Source organism: Meriones unguiculatus, chromosome 14 (assembly GCF_030254825.1).
Source record: "Meriones unguiculatus strain TT.TT164.6M chromosome 14, Bangor_MerUng_6.1, whole genome shotgun sequence".
Lineage (NCBI taxonomy): Eukaryota > Metazoa > Chordata > Mammalia > Rodentia > Muridae > Meriones > Meriones unguiculatus.
This window is the reverse complement of record NC_083361.1, coordinates 19,360,857-19,382,682: the sequence shown is the minus strand read 5'-3', so window position 1 is coordinate 19,382,682 and position 21,826 is coordinate 19,360,857. Positions and strand designations below refer to the sequence as shown.

The 21,826-nt window shown below is 43.0% G+C and overlaps 2 protein-coding genes across 6 annotated transcripts in view; one reads left to right on the top strand and one right to left on the bottom strand.

The window, feature by feature from the left end:
- Positions 1-1,052: 1,052 nt before the first annotated feature.
- Positions 1,053-21,826, top strand: part of Mettl9 (methyltransferase 9, His-X-His N1(pi)-histidine) — a 40,329-nt gene continuing 19,555 nt past the window's right edge. Inside the window, exons 1-3 of one of the 4 annotated variants that reach the window (XM_021635667.2) lie at positions 1,056-1,469; positions 14,222-14,412; positions 18,576-18,785. In XM_021635667.2, coding sequence (XP_021491342.1) covers positions 1,305-1,469; positions 14,222-14,412; positions 18,576-18,785 — 566 coding nt within the window. In that variant the 5' untranslated portion in view covers positions 1,056-1,304. Of the gene's footprint in view, positions 1,470-14,221; positions 14,413-18,575; positions 18,786-21,826 lie in introns of all 4 variants that reach the window. The other 3 variants (XM_060366909.1, XM_021635668.2, XM_060366910.1) reach the window with 3 other exon arrangements.
- Positions 9,191-21,826, bottom strand: part of Igsf6 (immunoglobulin superfamily member 6) — a 30,007-nt gene continuing 17,371 nt past the window's right edge. The window contains exons 6-7 of one of the 2 annotated variants that reach the window (XM_060366912.1): positions 15,218-15,278; positions 9,191-9,689 (exon numbers count right to left, since the gene is read on the bottom strand). In XM_060366912.1, the coding sequence (XP_060222895.1) occupies positions 15,249-15,278 (30 nt within the window). In that variant the 3' untranslated portion in view covers positions 9,191-9,689; positions 15,218-15,248. Of the gene's footprint in view, positions 9,690-14,607; positions 15,279-21,826 lie in introns of those variants that run through there. The other variant, XM_021635670.2, reaches the window with a different exon arrangement.

Here is a 21,826-nt window from a genome sequence, read left to right as displayed (position 1 = left end):
GCAAGCAGAGATTCTTTAGCACCTCAAGTCTTTGTGATTAAGAAATGATATTTCTCATCTGTAGCATGAAATTAAAGATGACTGTTTTGAACCAAAATTAATGTACAGAATCACGGGCGCTTAACCACTGAGCCCTCTCTTCAGCCCATGCTGCTATTATAAAAAAGAATGTTTTCAGTTTCACCTTGACTTTGTATTTCATTTGACAGCGCTGTCAAATGAAAAGCATATTCCAACAAACCTAGGAACGAGTGGCAGGCCTAGGGAATAATGTCACTCTCTAGTTGCAGCTGAGTAGCAGCAGGAAGTTGAGACACAGGAATTCCTCATGACCCTTTAGTTTGGAAACACTGGGCTTCTTCCTGCTATAAAGGATCAAAGAAACATCTGGCTAAATCTGGAGCCGAGCTCTAACTTCTGCCTGTCAGCTCAAGGAAACATTGTCAGCCAGGGCCTAACTTGTGGCCTTCGTTGTCCAGCAGGGTGCTATTTTCCATCAGTTAGCATAAGCTTCCAACAAAGGCAGAACTTTCACTTAAGAAGGGTTCCCCAGCAGCTCCTCAGGCTTGGGAACGCTGGGGCCAGGAGGGACAGTGGGAGCTTTTCCCCCGATTCTCTGCTTCGCAGCTGCTGGGTGGCTTTTGGAGCTGGGAGTCAGGATCACAGGCCCCAGATGGAAATTATTGGCTAGACAGTCACGACCATAACAAGAAGGGCAGCGCTGGTCTACTCGAGAAACAAGGGGCCGAGTGTGTCTGTACTTGGAAAAGAAAGGGAATAAGTTCCTTTTTCCCTCCAGTCAATCTGAACGATTAGGTCAAAGTCCCGCCAGGTTTAGTCGAGAGGCCCACAGGCAGCAAGGAAAGCCCGGAAGTCCGGCAGGCCCCACTTCGGAGCGGCACGACTCCGGGAACCCCTGTAGGAAGTCTCCCCACATCTTCCGCCATTATGCGTCCAGACGTCGGTCACGGAGAACGGGCACGCCCTTTCTCCCGCCTCCCCGGCCCGCCGGTCCCCCGCTCATTGGGCGGGGAGAACGCCCCTCCTGCATTTGTACGTGCTCCGGGTGGAAACCGGAGCTGGAGGCGTTGGCGTTCCGGTCCGGGAAGGGCCGCGGGGGACGTGAGAAGGCCGCGCGCCCGCCGCTCCTCCCACCCCTCCCGCCTCGGCCCCGAAGGGGGCTGCACGGGCGACTTGGCGGCGATGGCTCGAGCTCGGGCGGCGACGGCGGTGGCCGGAGGCGGCGGCTCCTCCTCCTCCTCCTGGGCCCGGCGGTGATCCGAGCTGGCGGCCGCGGCCCCCCGATGAGACTGTTGGCGGGCTGGCTGTGCCTGAGCCTGGCGTCCGTGTGGCTGGCGCGGAGGATGTGGACGCTGCGGAGCCCGCTCTCCCGCTCCCTGTACGTGAACATGACGAGCGGCCCCGGCGGGCCAGCGGCGGCCGCGGGCGGCGGGAAGGACACGCACCAGGTACTGGGCCGCGACCCTGCCGAGCGGGGGCGTGGCGCTCGGCCTTCCCGCGCTCGGCCGGGCCATTGTGCGGGGCGGCGCGCGCGGGCCCCGGCCCCGGCCCCTCGCAAACTTTCCCCAGCCCGGGCGCTGGCCCCGCGGCGCCTTTTGTTCGGCGGCGCGGGCAGGGGATGGCCTCCGCCGCCCGGCTCCCCAGGCCCCGGCGCGGGCGCCCCGGAGCCCCGCATTGTTCCCAGGCCCCCGGCGGCGTCCCCACCGGGCCCGAGCAACTTCGGGGTGGGCCACCCAACTGGCACTAGCCTGAGCAGAAAACAGCCCCAGCCATCATCCAGGCCAACCTTCCCCCCACCAACCTCCCCCCTCCCCGAGGGACAAAACCGAATGCCGGTCTCTCTTTTTGTCTAGCCCAATCTTCGAACATACAAAGGATAATGAAGAAATTTAACCGGGCCTCGTGAACCATTCGGCTGACATTTTCCCGAAGCACTTAAAAAAAAAAATGTGTTTGACAGGTCTGGGCTCCCAGCCTCGGAACCCTCCTCCCCCCTCTGTTCATGAGACGTGTCCTTTAAACTTGTGTTTAGTTAGCTGACCAGAAAGGTTGGGATGAGGAGGAAGATGATGCAAGCTTTAAAGGGAGAGGTTTTTTAAAGTCTGAACTGTGCGACTGTGAATTCTGGTTGTGGTTAATGGATCGTGAGCCGTGGGGCTCTACCAGTTGGTCTTTTCATTAGCTGTTTGAACCACTTAAAAAAGTATGCATGGGTCAGCTGTTGAATTAAGAGGGAGGTATTTTATGTTTGGCCCTAAGTAGTTTGCGGCTAACCTTGCTCTCACTGAAGAGAAGCCTTTGAATTTACACAAACTTTGGGCTTCTAAAAGGCAGAATTTAGTACATCTTGCTTTTACAGAGAGAAGGAAGGAATTATTTCTTGTGTGTCATTTTGGACCTCACCTTTTCATGTATGAAAGTAACATTGTTTTTATTTGCTAATTACTGGGGCGCATTGCTTTTTTATGATGTTGGGGTGGAACTCAGGTCCTGGGAACTGTTCTGCCATTGATACTCAGACCCCCTTTTCTGTTTTGGAAGAAATCCCAGATTTACATTTAAAAAAAAAATCCCTTGTGTTTTAGATGACCACTTGCATGGTATTGTTACGAGAGCATATAAACTTAGTATACAACCTTAAAATGTATAACCATATTTGTCGTCATGGGTTGTTTTATGCTGGCGCAGTGTCATAGAGACAACTTTGAAGTACTATACTCTTAATTATCTAGCTATCAGAATGCCTCCTGCCCATGTGGAGCAAGGACTTGGAAATGCTGCTTTTTTAACAAGGAGTGGATGGAAAAAAAAAAAAAAGATTATTTTCTCTGATGAGGAATTATGGCTGGGTCTCCCAGTTGTTGGTATTTATGATAACGCTTGTGGTTACTGCAGTGGCTTGATTTAAGTGCTCATAAAAATTGTGCTTATGGGATGGCTCGGTAGTTACGAGAATGTGCTGCTCAGTTTCCAGCACCCACATTAGACAGCTCACAGCTCTGTAACTCCAGCTCCAGCAGGGTTGGAGATCTCTGGCCTTCTTGGGTGTTTGCACATGTGCACACACACATAAACACACAATATTTTTTAAAATTTTTTAAAAATTGTACTTATTTCAAAAACTGAAAATTTTGTTTCTGTAGAGCCCTGGGAGAATGAAACAATGGACACTATCTTAGTATTTCCCAGTAGAGAGCATTTCTTTTTCTTTTTTTTTTTGGGGACAAGGTTTCTCTCTGTTGCCTTGGCTATCCTGGAATCAATTTGTAGACCAGGCTGGCTTTGAACTCACAGAGATCTGCCTGTCTCTGCTTCCCAGAGTGCTGGGATTACAGGCGTGTGCCACCATGCCCAGCTTAGAGAGCATTTTCTAATTGTATACATTCATTTATTTCTGCCATGCTGATATTTAAACCCAGGACTTGTACATACTAGGCAAGTACTGTATACCAATGAGAGACATCCATTGTGTATGTGTGTGATTTTGAGACAGCGCCTTGTAGCTCTGGCTGGCCTAGTACTCCTATGTAGTCCAGGGTGGCTTTGAACTCAAACAGTCTTTCTGCCTCAGTGTCCAGAATGCTAGGATTACAGGTGTTCCACCACCGTGGCTGGTTTGCTCTTCCTTTTTTGTTTGTTTGATTTTTGAGATTGGGTTTCTCTGTAGCCCTGGTTGTTCCGGAACTTCATCTGTAGACAGGACTGGCCTTGAATTCAGAGCATGCCTCTGCCTGCCCAGTGTTGAGATTAAAGGAGTGTACCACCACCACCACCACTACCACCACCACCACCACCACCACCACCACCACCACCTGGCTGCCCTTAATGGCCTCAGATTCACAGTACTCCTACCCTAGCCTCCTGAGTACTGGGATTATTTTAAGTGTGCAGCATTATACCCTGCCAGACATTTTTGAGGTGAATACATTTGTGTTACGAAAATAAATGTCTGTGGGTAAAGATGAAAATAACCAGGAGGAAAGTGTGTGTGCCTAGAAGCCATCTCGAGCTAACACAGAGTGGGAGACTGTCCTTTCTATATTCTGGCAGAGTGCATGGTTTCTTTCTTTTATATCCCAGAATCCTGTTTTGCTGCATAACTTTGTTGCTTGTGAAGTAACTTTAATGGCTTCCCCCCTTCAAATTAATAGTTCTATAGAGGTTTTCTGGTGTTCATTTGGGTGTGTGGGTTCCATGGCCAGCCGCATCTGGTTCTTTTGGAGTTGCATGAAAGAAGAGTTATGGGCTAAACCATACTTAGCCCGGGCTTTCTTGGTAGTGTTTTATGAAGGATTTATGGTGCAGGGTTCTTTGGTTAAGAGAAAGATCTGGGGTGAAGTTTACTCATTAAAAATTGCTGTTTAAGATTAGACGCAAGGCTCTGCTGGGTTTAGCTTGAGAACTACGTGCCTTGGTCTAGTGTACTACAGAACTGGGTTATGCTTTACCTTGACAAGAAGCAAGGGCTTCTTTTAGAGAAGGGACATGACCAGCAGGCCAAACTGGTCTCATTGATTTGGGAAGCCTGTGAAATAAGAATAGCCTCAGTCTCTCTCTTGAGACTACATCTCTTTATTATTTATTTACTTGTTTATATTTTATGTGTATTGCTGTTTTGCTTGCATGTCTGTGTGAGGGTGTTGGATCCTCTAAAACTGGAGTTACAGACAGTTGTGAGCTTCCATGTGGGTGCTGGGAATTGAACCTGAGGCCTCTCTGAAAGAGCAGCTAGTGCTCTTAACCACTGAGCCATCTCTTCAGCCCCCTAGTCTTATGTTTTTTAGTGGTTAGCAATGGGGGTGGAAAATAATATTCTGTACCCTGAGAATTTCACGTATGGAATTCAAATGTCAGAATCTTCAAATCAAGTTTTGTTGAAACAGCCACCATGTTAGTTTAGCTATGGACTGTGGGTGTGTCCAGGGTAAAGACATATAGTTGATTCATCACTGCCCAACAGTATTTTCTCTGGTCTAATAAAAGTAAGTATCTTAAAAAGTCTGGTTTGTTTCCCCCCACTTCCAGCTTGGTTAATCAGCAGTCACAGGATGGGAGGCTGGACTCAGTGGAGAGAAACAGAGTAGTAAGAACTAGATGTCACTCCTCATTGTCAGTGTCCTCAGAACGTAAAGAAAACAACAGAAGCCCTCTGGATGTAGTCCTTTTTGGTGCATTCTACCTAGTGCTTAAAGTTTAAGAACTATTATGGAGCTATTGAAACTTGAAAGGCTCCTCAAGGCCCCAGTAACTAGATTCTTGGTAATAACAGTCATCCACAGCCTCTCAATTGATAAGACCGAAAGGTTGTTATAAAACCAAACCATGGCGGTTTCTTTAGGTGAAAAACTTCAATTTGTTTTTCAAATATAACATTTAATATCTGGAATTACTTAGAGGTCACTTAAAATTGCAAGTTACATGTATACCTGGTACTTATTATTTTTACCTTCTTCCATAAGCTCAGAACTGCTATGCCAGCCTCTACAATAGATTGAAGGTAGAATTGGAATATATATTTCCAAATGAAAAAATACTTGAATGTCATAGCCAGCGTTGATGTGCTAAAGGACAGGTTTGAGTTTCCTGCCCCTTCATTCCTCATTCACTGTGAGAGGTTGGCAGAAGTCAGGCATGAGTTAACTGTGCTTCAGAGTGCCAGCCAGCTAGACAGACAGACTGTAAAGGATTGGTGTCTCTCTGCCATCCAGTCGGAATACTAAAGACTCTGGAGAAGGTTTCTTTCCTATCTGCTCCCCGTGCTGACGCCCTTAAACAAATGCTTGCCTCAGTTTCATAGAACACTAAGATCACCTCCTTCCCTGAAGAGGCCGAGGGTCATCATGTTGCCCTTTGAAAGAGCCCTAGAGGACCCTGTAACTACTACCAAAAAGAGTCTGCTGTTTGCCTCATCAGTTTTGTTAAAATCTCAGAATTATAACATACTAGTCATGGGAGAGTATTTGGAATGAGGATTGCCAGTTAACGTATTTATTAAGTCAGAGCTAAAACAACTTGATCTATCTAATCTGTATAAATGGCTCTCCACTATGAATACAAGGGCACCTTTCATTGTGTGCATTGAAATTGTTACTGTAATCTGAAGTTTATGCTGCTGAGTGCTCTACAGAAAACCTGGGGATAGAAACTGATAGAAGGACATAGGTTTATTTACAAGTTTTGGCCAGTACTAGAGAGAGTGAAATTCTTAGTCTTGTCCTTGCCAAGTGTTATAATTTATAGAAAAGATGCACCAAAAGCCAGGAAATGTGCATGTGTCTTTAATTATGGGCCTAAATTACCAGAATTGAGGGCTAAGTCTTTCTCCTGGTTCATGGGCCAGGGCTTTTGGGGCCAGGCCTTCACTCATCGTAGATGTATCTTGGAGGAATCCCTAATTCCCAGGGCCCCATTACACATCTCAAGTAAAGAGATACTGACTTGTTACAGATTTCTAGAAAAATGGTGAGTGGTTTGTGGATTTACTCCTGAGCTGTCTTTAGGTGCAAGAACGTGGCAGACTGATTGCATTTCACTGTAGAATCTGGGAATGACAGTTTTGAGTCCTTAACTTTATAGGATATAGTTCATGAGCTTTTTCTGTTGCCTCTTTAATTGGAAAGACTGTGTTTATTCATTAAATTTATTGGTTCCCCCCGTGTTTATTCATTAAATTTATTGGTCCCCCCCTTTTTTGAGAATGTCTTGGGTGTCCAAACTGGTAGTGTAGCCTTTCCTTTTCGTTGAACTGTTTTTATTTCCAGACCAGCCTACTGTTTCCTTCTGACATATGAGCAGTTATTAGACTTTCATTGTGTACCTGTTGCCTTTGAGTAGGTTATGCTTTATATAACCCTTACCACAGCTCTTCTTCATAGGTGCTGCCTTTCCCACTTTAGATGGAAGATTGAGGCTACAAGAGACTCACAGAAGACCAGAGAATCAGTTGTTTTGAGAGTCAGGGTTTTGAGTCCAGCTTTGTTTCAGTACAAGGCCCAAGCATTCTCCATTACTTCATATAGCACCTTCTAGTAACTGTGTGTTCTCTGAAGGCTGTGTGAAAATGGGCTTGCCTTCTTAATAAGAAACTGCGTCCACTCCAGAGAACCTCTGTGGAGGTGCTGAAATTAGGGGAGTGTGTATAAACGAGTTGAAGGCTTATGGCTTATAGTTACACAGAGGTAGGGCCTGATGTCCTGCCTTTGTCCAGTTTGACCTTGCTTTGGTAGTACTCAAAGCAACAAGACAGGGGCAGAAGTCATAGGGCTTAGGGCTTGGTCCCGCCAGACTGCCACTCGCTTTCGAGGCCAGCTGCAAGTTCCAGGTCCCCAGGGTGCCGTTGCCTTTCCTCATCTTGGCTGTATGTTCAGAGGTTCCTGCAGCCTCCCGCCTTGGGTTTTATAATTTGCTGTAATGATTCCCAGGTTCAGGCTTAGTGGATTGAATCATTGGTCGTGGAGGGCCAGACTCAGTCTTTAGCATTTTTTCTGTTCTTGGGGATGTAGGATAGGGCAGAAAGTTCCAGCTTTCTAGTCATAACTTTTCCTCCTTCCTATTCTGGGAATCATCTTATTGATGAACAAAAGACATTCTCCTTAACTAAAAAAAAAAAAAAAAAAAAAAAAAACTTCTTTATTTTTATTTTATGTATATGAGTGTTTTGACTGCGTGTATGTTTGGGCACCATGTGCATGCATAGTTCCCAAGGAGGCCAGAAAGAGGGATACCTGGATACCTGGGAACTGGAGTTACAGAAGGTTGTGAGCCTGCTTGTATGTTCGGGGAATGGAGCCCAGGTTCTCGGGAAGAGCAGTAAGTACTCTTAACTGCTGAGCCATCTTTCCAGTACCCAAAAGACATTCTTATCACCATGAAGGTTTCCCAGAAGTTTTAGGAGCTCTGTACCAGTCATATGGGGGTAAAGACCAAATATCTATTGTTTATTATGTCACACTGTGTAAAGTTAATAAACTGTGTTTTACAATTTTCAAGTTCTACTGTTGGTGCTCAGTTCTGTTGTATTTGTATTTTGAAGGAAAAGATTATTCATTGTGTAGTGTATGTTTGGTAGAGAGGTTCTAAAAAGTAAATTTAGAGAAACTTAACTGTGTCCCTTAGCCTTTGGCAATCAGCTGTTGTTTCATAGAAAAATTGCATTTCTTTCACTCTAAACGTGACTATTAACCAAGGTTATATAAATATTAAGAACTGTTCATGTGACTAATGAAGTTTTTCTTGTGTGTGTACATGTATGTGTGTAATGTGTGTGCATTCAGTATGCAGGAGCACAGTTGTTGAGGCTAGGGGGCATTGGGTGTCGTCTGGCTGTCACTCTGTCTTACTCTCCTGAGACAGACAGAGTCTTCACTGAACCACAAGCTCATGGTTCTGGCTAGGCTGCCTGGCCAGCAAGCTTCCAGAACCACTTGTTTCCACCCTCTGACATGAGGTTATACTCACACGCAGACATGCCTGGCTTTTTATGTGTGTACGTAGGGCTTCAACTCGGGCTTTTATGTTTTCACAGCAAATGCTCTTATTGAGCCATCTCTCCAGCCCACGAAGAAGTTTTGAAAGACAGTATGACTTCATGTCCCTCCTTGATTTAGTATACTGTCAGAAACACCACCAGGCAGTATACTGTTGCCCACCTAATTTGGCTCTTTACTATTCGTTTAGTTATTACTGTCCTTGGAATCTTGTGCAAGTAACTGCAGTATTGCTAGTTACTATAGTTTTTAAAAGGTGTTTATCAAAGTTTACTTCTTAATAGGATCACATATCTTTAAAGGAGAATGATAATGGAAAGCCTTTTTAGACACTGTGGTCTCCAGCTAAGACGTTGAGTTCTAGGTAGACCTGGTGCATAGCCAGGTGCACAGCCTGCCACCATGCAATTTAATAAGTGTAGTTCTTGCCCAGTACACCTTTGTCTCTGCAGCCTTTGAGGAGCATTCCTTCAAAGAAGTTACCTGGCTGGAAAGTGCCACCTAGTACTGTGAGCTCTGTAGAGCTTAGCCATTCAGGCCTGGTTGTGGCACAGGGGTCCACCAGCTGGGTGTGGCAGCTTGTGCACTGATCGTCTCTTGTTGGCATCCGAGCAAGGTTTGCTTATTGAGGTTTCTGCAGGTTGGAGCCCAGATTACAGTCTCATTACTACTTGTTTCTTTTGGTTTTAGATTTTATTTTCCCTTCTGGAATTCAAATTTCTTGAGACCAACGAGTCTCTTCTTTAATTTAATCAGTAGCAGTCTTAGACCACAGTTAAGCCAAGATAGGACACAATAGTGGCCAAATCCAGTTCTCATATTGGTTCTCAAGCAGTGGCAGTTGCTCACTCGCTGGGGACATTTTGTGTACTTGGTTGGGGTGGTGCTGCTAGCATCTGATATGTAAAGGTAGTCTCTAACAAAGGATTATCAGGCCCACATGTCAGTGCCAAGATTGAGAAATCTGGCCCATGAGAATACAGTGTCCAGACTGTATTTCTTTTTTCTTTTTTTCCTCAAACTTGTTCAGACCAGCTTCATTGGAGAATAGCCCTGTTTTTGTTTCTAAACAATACTGGATCGAGTGAAGCAAGAAGAGCCTTTTAAGAAAGATGCCCTTGGCATAGAGTCACATGAATGGAATCTCGAAGCGGCTGAAGGCACTCTGGAACTCCAGATCTCCTGTTTGTTGAAAAAAATAGGTTTAACCCACATGGTGTGCTCGTGCCTGCAATTCCAGTGCTTGGGAGGCTGAGGTAGCATGATTGCCTCTAGTCTGAGCTACGTGGTGAGCTCCAGACCAGCCTGTGCTGAGACCCTGTCAGAAATTAACAAGACAAGAATTTATGTGATGTAATTGCAACATAAAGATTCACCAAGTGCCTGGTGGGTGCTCACTGTCTCTCTTCCATGTTTGCTTGTGCAAGGTAATGTGGTTGTCAAAAGTAGATAGCTTGAACCACTGTTGGTAAAGTTAGGGTTAAGCAAGGCCTTGTAGAAACCCTGGAGTTTGAGCAACTGACAACTCAGTGACAGGATGTCTCTCTCTGGTTATCCTTCTTTACTCCATGAGCTTGTTAAAGATGGGAAATTCTACCTATTTAAACTTCCTGTGGGTCTTAGCAGTGATTCTTTTGGTGAACACTTTGACAAATAAATCATTTTTCTCTGTCTATCAAACTGAAGCCAGCGATTGTCCCAGTCTTTCTGAATGTTTTAGTCTCTGAGCATAGATGCCAGACAGTTGTGTATAGTCACTGTTGAGCTAGTATATATGTTGCCAAGGAGACACATGGGATGTATGTGACAGGGTTAGGACAGGGAACTCTAAGCTACTCTGGAAGTTTGTGGAGACTGAGGAAATGCTTAAGTGGGGCTGCACTAACCTGGAGGGGAGCATGGTAGACAGAACAAATGGCACGTGAAATAGCTGTGGGAAAGGGGCCCTCGGAAGAGAGGATAGAACGCTGACAAAATGTGAGCCCAGTGTGGTAGTACACCCTGTGAGGTGAGCTTGTGGACAAGAAAGGACAGTCATCTTGTAAGACAGTTGATGGAAACCATGGTGAGCACTTTGACAGTTATTGTTGTTATATGTTACTAAACTTTACAGTCTAAGAGGTTTGCTAAGTCATACATGTTTTCAGAGAGGTTAATTTCTGTAGGATCAAACTGCCCGCCGGTGTGTTTGCTATAAAAACAGCGTGGGTGTATATATGTGCATGTTTGTGAATATGGGCACTCAGAATAATCTTAGATATCATTCCTCAGGAGCTGTCCACTCTGTCCTCTTTTTGATGGTCTTTCAGTGGCCTAGAACTTGCCAGATAGGCATGGCAAGGGCTGGCTAGCCAGCAAGCCCTAGGACTTTATCTGTCTCCACCTTCCTAGCACAGTAGTTTGCATGGCAAGAACCTTACTAACAGAGGTGTCTCCACAGTCCCCATAAAAAGTTCAGAATGATTAACTTGGTAGTTTCTAATACTTTTCAGAGTGTTCCACCATCACTAATATCTAATTTTGGAAAAAAAAAATTATTGCCCCCAAAAGAAACCTATCCCAAACGCCAGGCCACAAAATCTACTTTATTTCTTTGGATTTCCATATCATAGATGTTTGTTATAAGCAGAATAATTATAGTGTGTGCCCTCTTGTGACTGGCTTATTTTAGTTTAGAATGTTGTCAAGGCTTGTCATCTGGGGCATGAGCCTGGACTTTTTCTTTCTATAGTTGAATATTATTCTCATGTATGCATCCACTACGATTTTTTTTAAATTTATTTTTATTTCATGTACACTGGTGCTTTTGACTGAATATATGTCTCTGAGAGTGGAACAGGAGTGATAGACAGTTGTGGGCTGCCATGTGGGTGCTGGGAATTGAACCCTGGTCCTTTGGAAGAGCAGACAGTGCTCTTAACCACTGAGCCATCTCTCCAGCCCCTCCACTATGATTTTTTAACACATCAGTTGATGGACAGTTGAATTGTTTCTGCTTTTTAATAATGATGATTAATGCTGTTGTGGACTTGAGGCTTGTATCACATAACTTATCAGGAAGAACATGGGAACTTTCAAAGAGAAGAAAGAGCTTTACTCCTTTTTTGTTCTGTAACAAATTCCGTTCACTAATAACTTCTATCACTGTTCTGTTTCTGTGAAGAGATACTATATCCAAGGCAACTATTAGAAAAGAAAATACTTAATTGAAGGCTTGTTTAGAGTTTCAGAGGCTAGTCCATTATCATGGCAGGGAGCATGGTGGCAGGCAGGCACATGAGTAGTTGAGAGCTACGTTCTGATCTGCAGGCTGAGAGAGGGACTCTGGGTTTGGCATGAGCCTTTGACACCTCAAAGCCACCAGTGACGAACTTTCTTTAACAAGGCCACACCCATTCCAGCAAGGCCACACCTTCTGATCTTTCTAATCCTTTAAAATAGTGCCATTCCCTGGTGACTAAGCATTTAAATAGATAGCCTATGGGTGCCATTCTTACTCAAACACCATAAAAATTTACGTGGCAGTAAAGGTTCAATCACATGTGTTATTATTTATGAATGGAGAAATATGGTATTAAAATTTTAGGTCTTTTTTTTTCCTTGGTGCTTGAAAGCAATAATAGCAGTTAATGATGCCACTTGCTTACTTTTGAAAGTCAGAAACCATTATTCTTGTTATTTTTGGTATCCATTTACAAATGTATACCAAGAAATTCTTAGCTTCCAGTTTTCAGTTGGATGACTTCTTGCCCACATTAATAGAATGCTCCTGATTGCCTCTTAGCAGGGTACTGGGTTTCAACTTAATTAGACATTTCAGAGTAAAAAAATAACTAAAAGTCAGAGTAACTCAAAGTTCAGAGTTCAGAATGTGCACAAGGTCACAAGTACAATAAAAATGGTTTATGAGCTGTACTGGAGCATAGCTTTGGGCTCAGTAAGTTTTAAGGATTAGTAAATGATTAAGCAAGAACATTTCCAGTCCAACAAGAGAAGTATAGGCAGTGAATTTAAGCCATTTTATGGCTTGTCACTGTAGGGTAGAGACAACAAGGAGCTTTAGGTGAAGTCCAGGCAGTTTTGGTAATAGTTGTGAAATAGTAAGTTAGTACAAAGTAGTCAATAATGAGAAAGGTTTGATTTATTCAGTTTGGAAATATAGGGTGTGTAAAGGATGAATCGTTGGCATTTAATGCAACCTTTTGCATGTTTTTTTTCTGGTTTACAGTTGGTTTCTTTTAATGTTAGTGTCAAGAAGACTGATTGCAGTCAGCATTTAGTAAGCATAGGATGACTGTGAAATTGTTCCAGTAATTGTGCAGAAAGTTATGGGACACTTACTGCTGGTAAATGGTCGATTTTTCAGGGTTAAACAAGTCACTTTTAGCAAGTAGATGCCTTACTTGGAAATATTAGTATTTTCCTAACCATGCATTAAAAGTGTTTCCACTGTGTTTAATGGGCTTGTTGGTATCAGACTATGTTAAAGGAATCACTGTGTTTTCACAGGTGTCTCATTATTTTGTTTAAGCCTGCATTTTGTTTTTGTCTTACCTGCATTATTTTGTTTAATCCTCAGTACCCAAGATAAATACTGGTGGCGTCACACTCACCTGCTAAGGGACGAGAGTCTGAGCTCGCACGAGCTCTCTCACTCGTGTCTGAGCTCACATAGGAGTTACAGAGCCAGGACTTGCTTGTGGGTCTGACACCGAACCCACTTTCCCGCTACGCTAATTATAGGGAGCTGGGAAGTGTTGCTAGCTAGCTAACTAAATAAATCACTTTATTTTGTGCGTATGAGTGTTTTGCTTGCATGTATGTACATGTATCCTATGCATGCAGTGCCCTTGGAGGTCAGAGGAGGGCATTGGATCTCCTAAAACTGGAGTTTTTAAGGACCTCCTAAAACAGATGGTTATGAGCTGCCCTGTGGGTGCTGGGGATCTGAATCTGGGTCCTTTGAAAGGTCAGCCATTGCTCTTACCCACTGAGCCATGTGTCTAGCCCTGGAAGGTTAACTTTGTCTGTAGTTGTGGAATTTTGTTTAAAAATATGTCCTGGCTAGAGTCTATCTCTGAGTAGGTCATCACTTGGTCTTCCTTTGACTGCAGAGGGAACTCAGGTAGCTGCTCAGCTTTCTTGAGAGCTGCTGGGGGGCTTATTGCCAAAGCACATCCCAGGATGTTCAAAGGTCTCTTTTCCTTACACCCCTGAAGAAGACAGGCAGTCTGCTCTGCTTTCCAGAGTACTAATTAATTCTTGCCCACTCTGCTGCTGATTTGGTTGTCTGCCTTGAGGCAGTCATTGTATTAAGCGACGCTTCATTTAAACACAGTGATGCTAGCTCTATGATGCTGAGTCAGTGGCAGCCAAGAAAGGTCTTCTGACTTGATTGGAGTGGCTGAAGCTTTGGGTCAGGGATCTAAAACCTGGTTGGTCATCTGCCACCTGCTGTGCTGCATGATCTGAACCTCCCTGCCCCAATCCTTTCTACCTACCTAGAGGGCTGGTCAATGAGAATGAAGTGAGATGTCTTGCCTGAAGAAGAATTTTATACTTCATGGGTCGTGTGGGCAGAAACTATGATTGGCCTCAGAGTCTTGAGATTATATTCGAAGATATTAGATTAGATTTTAGGCTTATGCTTTTTGTTGTCAGATTTATTAGTATTACATCAACTGTGTTTAATCTTTTTTTTTTTTCTTTCCTAGTGGTATGTGTGCAACAGAGAGAAATTATGTGAATCACTTCAGTCTCTCTTTGTTCAGAGTTATCTTGATCAAGGAACACAGATCTTCTTGAACAACAGCATTGAGAAATCTGGCTGGCTATTTATCCAACTCTATCATTCTTTTGTATCATCTGTTTTTAGCCTGTTTATGTCTAGAACATCTATCAATGGGTAAGTGAATATTAGAATCCTCATTCCTTTTATTCTTAGACTTAAAAAAGGAAAGAGGAAAGATACCTTGTACATACTACCTCAGCTACAACACTCCTGCTTGTCAAAATCCTTGTCAAAGCCCACTGTTGGAGCTTTTGTGTACTTAGACTTTTAAATTCATTGTAACTTTGCAAGTAGCTTTATTAGCCTGTATTTCTGTGTGTGTGGGGAGACTTCATTTAATTCATTTCCTGTTCTGATGTACATGAAACCACCAAGAGATGGTGTTAAAAGGTAGGTTATGAGTTGGTTGGTTCTGAGAGTCTGTTTTTTGTTGTTTTGTCTGTTGAGACAGGGTCTCACTATATAGACCAGGCTGGCCTCAAACTCAGAGATCCACCTGCCTCTTCCCCCGAGTGCTGGGGTTGAAAGAGTACACCACTACACCCAGCTGAGGGCTTTTGTCCCCTCTTGGTTTTTTAGGACAGGGTTTCCCTGTGTGGTTTTAGCTGGCCTCTAACTCACAGAGATCCACCTACCTCTGCCTTCTGAGTGCTGGGATTAAAGCTGTGTACCACCACTGCAAGCAAAGGTTTGCATTTCTAATACATGTCTGGCAGCAGGCTGTGAACTGTGGGCTTTGGTAGAGCAAAGACTTGAGACCAAACCCTCAAGTGGAGGCCCTTACGCTGAAGGGTCTTTGCCTTAAGCCCACATCCCACTGGCAAGGTTTTTACAGGTATCTGATTATTTAGCTCAACAGGTAGGCAACGGCTTGTTTGAAGGATCTGACACTTGTCCTTAACATAATGTCGAGGCTCACCAGGAAGCTTGTAACCTTAGTGTAGCATTCTCTAACCCCAGAGTGGTTCCTTCATATATACCTGCAGAAAAGATATTGCAAATATTAGAACTTTTAAACGTGTCCAAGGCCCTAGAATGGAGAAAGCCAAATTTTAGCAACTAATCATGATGCTTAACAGGCCTCCTTGAACCCTTTTTTCTTTTCCCTTGAGGTTTGGATCAAGTCTTTGCTGTCTGGATCCCCAGTCTATCATTTGGTCCTTAAGTATGTTTTCAGGCACCACAAGCCATCCCTGAGGTTTTCTTACTTGATTTTCACCCTTGTTTATATGAGCTTGGCTTATTTTGTGTTGGGAGTTGAATTTATACTACCTAGTCTGATGTTTTGTTCCTAAAATTGGTTGTATTGAAATTCTGTCCTATGCCATTCTTTCTTTGGAAATCAGGTGAGTCATCATTGCAGAGATAAAAAGTGATAAAAAGTGGGAGTCTTTTACTAAGAAAGTGTCTACTTTCCGTACTTTATATGATTCTGTCAGTTTCAAACTAAATTACTTTTCCTTTACCTGTTGGAACCCACTTAAAATTCCTTGCTCTAGAATTTGGTAGTTTGATCAAAGGGGCAATATAATTAGTAAATACTGATCACTTCCTTTATCTGTAACTCTTATGCCTTCACCTTTTTGTTTTAATGAAACCTTGATATGTTGCCCAGATTGGTTTCCAACACTTGTTCTCCTAAGCTCAATGATACACCTCTCAAATACTGTCTGCCTTGTTCATTCCATGTGTGTGTGTGTTTGTATGCACATGCACATTTACACACAAGTGCCATGTGCCAGGTCATACCAGTTGAAGGCAGTGGACAAGTTGTGGGAATTGTTTTTTTCTTCCCATGTGGCCCTGGACATTGAATTTATGTAGTCAGGTTGGGCATCTTTGCCTGTTGAGCCATCTCACTGCCCTCTTCTTCCCTACTAAACATCCTTCTTGCCCTGTCTCCTATTCTCAACTCAGAACTCAATTTTGAACCCACTGATATTTTCCATTATGTAGTGGTACTGTCTACAATAGAAATAACTACACGGTTATGGTGAAACGTTCTTGAGCCAGGGTACTCACTGAATTTCTTCATGGTAGAAAGAAGGCCAAGTAAAGAGTTTTTGTTGTTTGGTATTGTTTTTGCTTTGTGTCTCTTGCTGTTCCTGAATTTGTGGCAGTCCTCCTGCCTCTGTCTTCTAATTGCTGGGATAACAGGCATGTGCCACCACTCCCAATTTAAAAGTATTTCTTTCTTTTTTGTTTTTAATTGATGATACTGGGGATTTTTACTACCTGATAGAATTGAGACAAGGACTCTTTCTACCATTAAGCTATATCGCTGGAGTGACTTAATAGCTGTTTTCAGTTTATTTTATAAGGAGAAGACACACTTCCTCTGTAGACTTAGGTCTAGAGAGACTTGAGAACCTAGGATGATTATGAAGGACCAGAGACGATGGAGAATATTCTGTCTCTGTAGTGTGTTTTCCAGAAGCCTTGACGTCATACTAGGATAGCTTTTGGGTAATTACGCATTTGGGTAATTCTGTTGTGCGAGCTAAACATTGGAAGCTTAGCTTCTCAGGTCTTACTGATCCTCTTGAAGGTGGAGTTGGTTCTGGCTAACTTACTAGGCTGTGGATTTTGACTCTTTTGACACTTTTTTTTTTTTTAATGGAGCCTCCATTCATTGCTCATGTTCTCTGCAGATAAGGTAGTATTCCCCCGACCCCTTGTTTTTTTGTTTGTTTTAAATGTAGACTTTGGTGAGTTAACTTTGTGAGCTCTGACCTCAGATGACCCCATAGCCCTAGAATTTTGTAATGTCATGTCAGGGTTCTCTACATCCCAAGGATATGGCTTGGGAAACATGTTTTATAGCTAGGAAAGTTTCAGGCAAAACATTTTGTCACTTATTTTGGTTCTGTGGCATGAAGTCAGCATCAGGCTGTCTGGGTCCCTTCTGCTTGACTGGATCCTGCATGGATTCTGTGCATTCATTCCAGCAAGTACAGTTCCTTCCTCACATGTGCTTGTTTTTCCACTAGCAGTGAAACAATGGGGATTAGTTATGTCTCTTATGAGATATGGCTTTCTTTGGTTAAAAAGTTGTGGTTCTCAGCAACATGCTTAGCTGTCTCTGGGGTCTTCTTGGCTCCTACTCCCAGTCTTTTAGCATTGTGTGAGGCACAAGGTTTACTATAAATATATTATTACATTTTGTTAAACTCTTTTATGGTCTTAATGGCAAAAGATGAGAAGGAATTTATTACATCAGCTCCATTACTTTATTACTGTTCTTGAAGTTGGTCCCACTGCAAGCATGGTGTTGCAGGCATCTTGATAGTCATTGAATGGTAAGCCTCTTTTACATTCTGATTATTTCCAAGAAGTGACAGAATAGTGCAGATTTCCCTGCCTCTTATACCAGTGGTGTTTAGTCTGCCTTTCAGGGTCTGAGAAGGACTTAGCTCAGAAGCTGCTTTGGGTTGCAGAGAAAATCTTAAAAGTGGGCTGCCAGCAGCTGCAGCCTCTCAGCCTCACTGCAGTGATAATAGCTCCCTGGATTTTGTACTGTTTGAATTTCACTTCATTTAAAGAAAAGGTTGTTTTGCTTCATGGGGAGTTTCTGCCCCAGACAAAACCAGAATTTGGGAGCAAGAAGGGAGTGTGCTTCTTTGAGGCTGGCTTGGGCTGCACCTGCTTTTCTGAGGAGGAATTCCTCTAGTCTCCATTTAACTTCTGCCAGCCTTGTTTTATTTTTTCAGTCAATATTATCAGTTTGAAGTTTTTTTTACCTTTAATAAATTATAGGTCTTAGCTAACTGTAAAACAAACCAACCTGAGTATGGACCTACTTCCTTAATGCCAGTTGGCTGATCTCACCAGGGTTGCTCTTTTCCTCCTTTAAAACATTTTAAGTGTATTTTTAGGGTACCTTAAAACTCTTTCATACAAAGCTATTTTTTCCTATTACCCATTGTTGAGTCCATCTTTCTAAAAGGCCTGTTTGATTCTTCCTAGTACTATGGTCTGACTCTGTTAGCCTGGGATTTCTTTCATCTTTTCTTCCTATTCTGACTTTGGTTCTTACTTCCATTGTTTAATTTCTTCTTCTCTTCCCCTTCCCTTCCCTCTTACCATCCCCGTGCATTTTGGAGTATCATTTGCAACTAAAAAGAAATATCTTTTCATGGTATTTTAGTGAATTTGCTTCTTAGCCCTAAAATATAAACTTTAATCATATGTCAGAAATTTTTGGTGCTGTTTTCTTTGTGTGTATGTAGAAGTTATTAATATTTGTAGATTTCAATTTTTGTTCTTTTTCTCCCCAGGTTGCTAGGAAGAGGCTCCATGTTTGTGTTTTCACCAGATCAGTTTCAGAGACTGCTTAAAATTAATCCAGACTGGAAAACCCATAGACTTCTTGATTTAGGTGCTGGAGATGGAGAAGTCACAAAAATCATGAGCCCTCATTTTGAAGAAATTTATGCCACTGAGCTTTCTGAAACGATGATCTGGCAGCTCCAGAAGAAGAAATACAGGTACCAGTTCTAGGGGTGTGTTGGGAGTGCTGGGCACTTGGTCTTAGATGGATTTCTTCTTGAAAGTGTGTGCATGTGTGCTTACCTACTTTTTTCTCCCTGGCTGTGGGGATTGAATACAGGGCCTTGTGCTTGCTCGGCAAGCATCTACCTCTGCCGTGTCCTAGTGATAAGAATCAGGAACAGTTTTCCATGGTTAAGAATTAAACACAAATCACCGGGAAACCAGAGAAAGGGAATTTTCCATGGCAGCATTTTTCTGAAGCAGGAGACTTGGTAGCACAGGGAACATATCATGAGTGAGAGACAGCTTGGAGCAGGCAGTCAGTTATGAGGGCATGACCTCATGGTGGGACCTAGCATGTACAGATGCTTTGTATGCTTTTTTTTTAATTGGCAAAATTTATTTAACCTAAGATGTACCATTTCAATAATTTCTAAGTCTATAATTAGGTAGAGGTACATTTGTATCATCCATCCTCACAACATTTTCATCTTCCCTAAGGACACTCTGAAATAATCATCCTCCATTCTTCCTTCTTTCCAGCCTCTTCTACCATTCTACTTTGTACGAGTTCGACTACTGTGCGTACCATGACTTGTAGGAATCATAGGAGGGCTCATGAAGGCCCTTTGCCTGGCTTATTCCATTAAGCATACTGTTCTTGGTGGTTCATCATTGTAGCTTTACATTCCCTTAGTGTTGAATAACACTGCTGTACAAAGTAGTGTGTACACTACTGTACTCTCTATGTTATGGATGTTTGGGTTGCTTCTGACACTTGTCTTAGTTTTTGATTTTTGAGAGTCTCTCTGGGTAGTTTTGGCTGTACTGGAAATCGTTCTGTGGACCAGATTGACCAAATTGATAGAGATCTGCCTGCCTCTGCCCCCCGAGTGTGGGGTTAAAGGCCTGCACTGATTTGGCGTAGTTACTTCTCACATTGTAACCAAGGCAGTTTGTACAGAAAAGTTTATTGGGCTTTAAGAGAGTCTGTGACCATCATGGTGGGGAGCATGGTGACAGGTAGAGATGACTTTGGAGGAGTAGATGAGAGTTTACGTTTTCAGACAACAACCATAAAGCAGAGAGAGAAATAACTAGGAATGGCATGAGTTTTTGAGAAACCTCAAATCCAACCCCCAGTGATAATTCTTTAAACAAGACCTCCTAGCCCTTCCCAAATAGTTCTACCAATTGCGGGTGAAGTATCCAAATACATGAACCTGTCAGGGGCCATTCTCATTGAAATCACCACAGCCATGCCAAATGAGTAATATAAATGCCCCTGCTTTTACTTTTGGGTATATGCCTAAAGGTGGAATTGCAAGATTACGTCTTAAGGCTGGGTTTTTTGGTTTGTTTGTTTTAGGTATATTTTATGTGTATAATGTTTTGCCTGCATGTATATCTGTGCACCATGTGCATGCCTGATGCCCACAGAGGCCAGAAAAGGGTGTTGGGATCACCTATAACTAGAGTTACAGATGACTGTGAGCCAGCATATGGGCACTTGGAATCAAATCAAAGTCTTCTATAAAAGCACCAAGTGCTCCAAATTGCTGCGCCATCTCTCTAGTCCCCTAAATCTATGTGTAATTTTTTAAAGAATTTACTGAACCTTTTTCATAGCACCTATATTATTTACATCCTCACTAACCAATTTGTTTACATCCTTGACAGTAAGTAGTTGGATCCCACTCCTTCGGCAAACAGCTGTCACTAATGGTGGCTGTAAAGTGTCAAGTTCAGTTTGCAGACCTCTGGGAGACTTAGGAAGAGTATTTATTAGGATGAAGTTTGTGGGTTCAGAGACTTTGGAAGAAAATGTAAAAGGCTTCTCTCTCTGTATTGGCTGCTTACACAATATGGAGGTGGAATCTGCCTTTATGATATTTTGGAAGCTTTGGACAGAGAATTATGTCCTTACTGACTTTCCTGTCTACATGTCTTCACTTAGACTAACCTTAGTCATAGCATCTTTGCAGCTTTGGTGGAGCAGGACCAGATTGAACATTTGGAAAACATGGAGCATTTTAGACTAGAGAAGGAACAGACCAGAGGTGGTGGTGGAAAGAAAGATTGCTGTAAATATTTGATGAGACTTTAAATAGAAGGAAGAGGTAAGTGTAGTCTCTGCTGTGTTCAGGTACAGCTGGATTCTAGAAGTGGAGTTATGGCTAGGAACATCAACCCTTCTCACAGCAGTGTTAAATAACTGTTTGGGATGCTGTATTTGAAGGACCTTACATAGGAGGAAGTTTGACAGCATAGCCTACCTTGGTTTCATCCTCAGATTGTGGTGCTGGTGGACCTACATGGTAATAATTAAAATGCATTACCCTTCCAATTAGAAGCTAGTTCATAACAGAATGTGAGTACATAGGCCTTTGTTAAAATGACAGCTTAAGTCCTGGTGGATTTCAAATCTGTCCCTGTATCTCTCTACTTAATTAAAACACAACCAGGGCCAGTGAGTTGGCTCAGTAAGGTGCTTGCCACAAAGTATGGCGCTCAAGTTTGATCCCTGATACCCACATGGTGGGAGGAGAAAACTGACTCTGCAGATTGTCTTCTGATTCCCACACGTGTGCAGTGATATAAACATAAATGTAATAAAAACTAAAAAGAACGCTTAAAGTGGTCTGGGAGGGAGAATAATAGCCTCTTCATTTACTTTTCTTAGTGAAAAGATACTAGAGAATGGATATACAGGTGGTCATTCATGCTTAGCTAGGTACTCTGGCAGAGCTTCTTCAAGTAATAACTGTCAGGGTTTCCCACACCCTAAGTGGAGAGGGCCAGGATCCTTCACCTGAGTAACATGCTGGGAGGGGCTCCAAGTTCTAATTTCTGTGTTACTTGTGAACTTGGTCAAGCCACTTCTTTCATTTTTATCATAAAAGGAAAAGTTTCAGCCACTCCTTAGGATTCCTGGGTAGAATGGAATTGAGTTTACAGACAGAACTTAAAAGATGAAGTGAGGCTCAGACTGACTGCTGTCTACACAAGCTTAACTGTCCCAACTCCTTTAAGTTTT